The sequence below is a fragment of the Tupaia chinensis genome, unplaced genomic scaffold (genome assembly GCF_000334495.1).
Source record: "Tupaia chinensis unplaced genomic scaffold, TupChi_1.0 Scaffold000037_18, whole genome shotgun sequence".
In the NCBI taxonomy this organism is placed as follows: Eukaryota; Metazoa; Chordata; class Mammalia; order Scandentia; family Tupaiidae; genus Tupaia; species Tupaia belangeri.
Window position 1 is genome coordinate 1,275,407 of NW_006159476.1, and position 5,533 is coordinate 1,280,939.

Genomic DNA, 5,533 nt, shown 5'->3' on the forward strand with positions numbered 1-5,533 from the left:
GGGGGCAGAGAAGACCAAAGAACTAGATTAAAGCAAATCAAAGAGACAAGGACCTTGAAGGAACTGTGGTTTGAAAAGTAACATTTTGAAAACAGGGAAATTTTCATGGCTATAAAGAGGATATTAGGAAACGTGCATTAGAATCAACTCAGGTGAGATAATGGTATCATTGATTCTATACAAGAAAGTCCTTATTCTTAGGAGATGCCTGCTTAGGAGAAGCATTAAGGAGTAAAGCATCACAATACAAACAGGAGTTCAAGATTCGGTATTCAGAGCCAGATGAAGCAAATGATGAACTGCTGAATCTTGGTACAAAGAACCTAGTCATTCTTCATATGAGTTTATCAACTTTTCTATGTTTGAAACAATGAGCTGGGGCAAAGAGGGTCCCTGACTACCCTGGAAAAGGAAGGAGGCAATCAGAAGCCCAGTGGGGAGGGTTCTGCAGCATCTGGGCAACACCAAGTCACCAATGTGGCACCTATCTTCCTGCGACCCCTCAGTCCCCAGGCTCAGGAGCAGCTAGTTGACCTCAGGTCCCTGTGTGCAGGACAAGGACTGCAGCACCCAGCCATGTGCAGAGCAGTGGGCCACCCTCTTGCTGGGTTCCTAGCTCACACCTCTCTGGGTGAAGGTCAGGAATGCGGGGTTTGGTCTCTCAGAGTAGTTCTGGCAGTTTACTCTCCAGCTAAGAAGACAGAGACACTCCAGCCCCCACAGTCCTGATAATGGGACTCTCCCCCACAAGGAAGGGCATGTTATTTTGTAAAAAGTGAAACTAGAGCATCCCTCTTGCCTACTAAACACTTTACCAGCTCCCCACTGCACACAATCTGTGTGCTAGGTACTGCTGAATCCAGGGCTTCCAATTTATCATCCACTGAATCTTTTAACAACCCTATAACAAACTCAATTTATTAAGACACCACCAAACCCTGTGGGGACCTCTATCTAGAGTCCAAGGCCTGGCAAAGCTCTCCAGCTCAGAGCACCTCCATTGTCCCTCCTAGCCCTGATTCTCTGTGGTCCCTGGGGCACACACACACTGGTTCACCTCCAGGACTTTGGATGTGGTCTCCCTTCTAGACTTTTCTCCATCCTATGGCCATAGCCAACTCCTATTCACTCCTCAGAGCTCTGCCCAAATACCAGGACCTATGCACCTCTTAGTCTTGATTGTTGTTAATGACAGTCCATGCTTTGGTCCCTACTTTTCAAATGAGTAACACCTCAGCTTGCCTCTGATGGTTTGCAATCCCTTGGTGAGGCAAATATATTTGTAACCTTGAGAAAATATGTGCCAATAATAATTGCAATGTGGACTATGGCAACAAGTCTTGTGATACTGCTTTGTGCAGACTCTAGAACAGCACCATCTAAGAAGAGCCAGAGGTCACATGGAATTCCATTCCTCAGCTGCCACATTTCTAGTGACCTGTAAGTGCATGGGGCTAGTGGCTACCGCCTGGATGGGGCAGATACAGAATATCTGCATGATGGTGGAGAGCTCTCTTGGGTGGCACTATTTCTGGGTTCTCTAGGGGTCAGCTAAGCTTTACCCCATGGGCAACCTGGAGCAGTATTTCTCAAAATGAGGTGCAAAATACCTCCCACTCACTGCAAAGAGCTAAGCTTCCTAGTATGTATTTTTTTGTTGTTGTTGTTGTTTTGTTTTTGCTATAGGGCACGTGTGCTCGCCAGAAAGACAGAGAGAGACAAAGAGACAGAAAGCAAGAAATCACCCCCCAGGGGTGATGGCCATGCCGCAATCCCCTCTCCTCCATTCTCCTCTCAGGATCTTGGGCATGCATACAGACGCGCCCAGTGTGAGTTTAGCCACTGGGTCCAGGACTCGAACCACGGTCAACTACAACTAAAGTCCAGTGACATAGCCATTATGCTAACTGCTGGTCCCCCTATGTAAGTTAACATCCAGATATAAATCAGAAACATCAACCACCCAACAGAAAAATAAACAGTCAGAAACAGGCCTTTGAGAGTCAAACACAGACAGAGAAAGGAAAGTTAAAACTACACTGAAGTTCAATTTCCTGTTGCTCAGACTGGAAAAATCCAACTGTATGAAAACGCAAGGCTATGGGATATTACCTAATATTACAAAATTACAATATTCCCCATGACTCAGTAATCCTACATCTAAGAATTTATCCTACAGATTTACCTACGTGCATGTCAAACAAGTTAAACACAAGATATTTCAGTACAGCGCTGTCTGTAATGAGCCAAAGCCTGGGAACAATCCCAGGAAGCATTAATAAAGAACTAGGACCAGCCTGTGGCTTGTTGTTAAGGTAGCTGGTTGACCACAGTGTTACCACATGGCTCAAGTCCTTAACCTGGTGGCTTGAAAAACATGCCAGATGCATATGCATACATGCCCAAAGTCTCAAAAGGAGGGAAGAGATGGAGACGGGATTGTGGTATGAGCATCCCCCAAGGGGCTGGGGGGCAGTGCTTTCTCAATTTCCTTCTTTTTCTCTTTCCATCTCTCCTCAGTAACTGCATACATCCTTCTCTAACAAACTGAAAAAAAAATAAAGGGGTGGATTTTTGGCATCAGGATTGTGTTGGAGGTGCTATATCTCTGTTATTGTCTCTTTCTCTTGCTCAAAGAAATAATACATAAAAACTTAAAAGAAAAAAAAATCCTGTTGGGGGTACCTGTCTCTCTGTTTATCTCATTCAATCATGGAAGATACAAATACACTTAAAAACAAAAGCTGCTGAATAAACTTGGGGACACACATGTCCAGCTAGTACCAGAAAAAAAAAAAAGGGCAAAACAAAGAATTCAGCAGCAGGAAGATCCCCAAGGTTCCCTATTCCCTGAAAGGGCAAGTTTAGGACTCAGTGTTTACAATGCTACATTCTGTGTAACAAGAAAAAACAAGGGCAGCGAGACACAGATAGTGTCTATGCCATGGATACTAAGAATAGCTAAAGGAGTCAACAGGTGGTATGGTGGTTAAAGGTGCTGGATTCCCACATGGCCAACCACAGTTCGAGTCCCAGACTTAGCGGCTTGTTTTCTCACTCACTCACTTCCTCTCTCACTTCCTCCCTCTCTCTCTCTTTCTCTGATCAAACTGAAAATAATGATAATAAATAAATAAATAATTCTTAAAAAAATAAAAAAGAACAGCTAAAAACAGCACTGATGGCAAGGGAGGAGGAACAGGGAGCTGGATAGAAGGGGCAGAGAGGGAAGTGAAGCTTCTACTCAACACCTCCATATACTGTCAGGTCTTTGAACCAGAGGACTCTAAATCATTGTTTCTAATGATTAAATTAATCTTTTTAAATTGTCTCTCCAAACCACCTGCTTCATAATCAATAAAAATGGTCATTAGACTGTAGCTCCCTGGCCCTCCCCAGATGGGCAAGTTAATAACAAAGGCCCTGAAGCCAGGCCCAGAGGTCTATTACTAAACTCTGCCCGACACCAATGTGCCCTCAAGCCTGAGGACACAGAGAGGGTCTTCGGACTAGGAACCCCAGCTCTTCTAAGCTCCAACTGTGAAGATCCCCAAATACCAGAAGTACTGAAGAATGGAAACTCCTATTGAGGGCCCAAGGGGATTTAGTCTGCATGAGTCCCTGTTCCTCACACTGGCCATGGTCACTCCCAAAGGGCCATAGCCACATGGAGCACAGACTCACCTCTCGTCTGGAGAGTCTACGTGGAAGGTCCTCTCGATGACTGTGGTCCACTGCAGGCAGCGTATGACAAAGGTGTTGGGCCGTGGCCTCTCAGTCTTCATCAGCTGGCATTCTGCAGGCAAAGGTTTAAAGCAGGAGAATGAAGGATGGCCTGCCAGTCCCATGCCAGATGGTGCTGGGGACACGTTAGTGACTGAGACAGTTCTGACCCTACTCTCCCAGGGCTCAAGGTGTAGGATGTGTGTGCAAGAAGCCAGACTACCAGATAGTGATGGCTCTGTAGTCAGGACTGTGCTGAGAGGAGCCCAGAAGTGTGTAGAACCCAACCTGGGGGGTCAGGGAGGGTTTTCCAGAGGAAGGGGCACCTCTGAACTGAAGGGCAAAGGGAACTTAGACAGTCAGTCAAAGGTTGGGTACAGAAGCCAGAGTGAGAAGATGCCCAGTATACTTAAGAGGATGGCTGGTTCTGTCCTAAGTGTGAGGAGTGGAGAAGTAAGAACAATCCTGGAGGGTAAGCTGGAATCAGTCAAGCAGGGCTTTGGAGGCCACAATGGGGAACCTGAACCAGTCTCAGGATAGCAGGGAGCCACGGCTTTTAAATAGAGAAAGAACAGACTGAGATGGATAGATCCCTCTGGCTGCCATGTAGAGGGGGAGACTAGAGGCCAGTAGCCCAGGGACATAGAGACCCAAGTGGAGAGGCTGGGGGACCCCAGAACAGACAGGCAGATAGGCCACAGACAATGGGTGTCATCTAACATAAGGCCAGGGTCCTGGTCTTACAATCAGGGAGTTAATAAGGCCCTCCCTGGACACAGGAAACAGAGGCTAGGGGAGGGGAGATTTGAAGGTCATTTTGGCACATAGTAGGTAGGAAGGAAGGGATAAAGGACACCTAGAGAACAATATCCAAGAAGCTGCTTGGAACAGACTGGGAGTTCAGATGAGAAGCTGAGGCAGGAAAAATTCATGTCGGGGTCATCAACATCCAGGGACAGTAGTCAGGAAAAAGCTTTATGCAGAACAGGGTGGGAATGGGAGCCAGATTCCAGAGACACCAGTGGAGATGGCCCTGAGGAGTAAGTGGACACTGGCCTGAGCTAAGACTGTGGCCATGGAGCTGGGGATGCTTTTAGAATGTTCTTAGCAGATAGAACAGGATATGGTGGCCAATTTTAGATGGAAAGAGGCAGAGGCCTGGGGTGGGGGTTGGTGGTGGTCAAGCACTACCGTGTTTTGCAAGGCCCAGGCAAATGCTTTAGGCTTATGCAGTTAGCATTAGTTACGGTCTGGTTGGAAGGCACCACTCTGGGTACCACACAGGGAATGGAAGAGATGAGGTTAGCCCTGTGATCTGGGGTGAACGTATGGGATGCCATGACCCTCCCTAGGTAAGAGGGATAGAGGGAGAAGGCTGTCACCAGAGTATGAGATGGGAGACATCTGACATCAGCTAGAACCACAGGGCCTGGTTGGCGGAAGCTGGAGCCACACAGGAGATACTGCCCAGGATAGGGTATGGAAAATGCCCTGGCTTCTCCCTTCTTCCTACTCCCCATCTCCACTGAAATAGCCCTGCCTGGCCCAGCTGACAACAGAACGAGAGCACAGAAGGCAGGAAAGAGATCTAAAGGCAAACAAGCCCAGGACAGGCCCACAGCTCAAGAATGTCAGGCCCATGTACACTCAACACAAGACCAGTCAGTCATTCTCGGAGCACAGGGGCACCCTGGCCCACTCGCCCTGAGACGCACCTGCCACAGAGAAGTTGTTTAAGGGAGGTAAGGTCTGATCAGGGGCCTCGGGCCTCTCCTTATACCCGATAAAGGAGCCATCACTCTTCAGCAGG

The 5,533-nt window shown here is 47.5% G+C and overlaps 1 protein-coding gene across 1 annotated transcript in view; it reads right to left on the reverse strand.

Moving 5' to 3' along the window:
• Nucleotides 1–5,527, reverse strand: part of AKT2 (AKT serine/threonine kinase 2) — a 28,095-nt gene extending 22,568 nt beyond the window's left edge. The window contains exons 1-2 of the mRNA XM_006140450.1: nucleotides 5,439–5,527; nucleotides 3,685–3,796 (exon numbers count right to left, since the gene is read on the reverse strand). Of these exons, the coding sequence (XP_006140512.1) occupies nucleotides 3,685–3,785 (101 nt within the window). The 5' untranslated portion in view covers nucleotides 3,786–3,796; nucleotides 5,439–5,527. The remainder of the gene's footprint in view (nucleotides 1–3,684; nucleotides 3,797–5,438) is intronic.
• Between the last annotated feature and the right edge of the window lie 6 nt (nucleotides 5,528–5,533).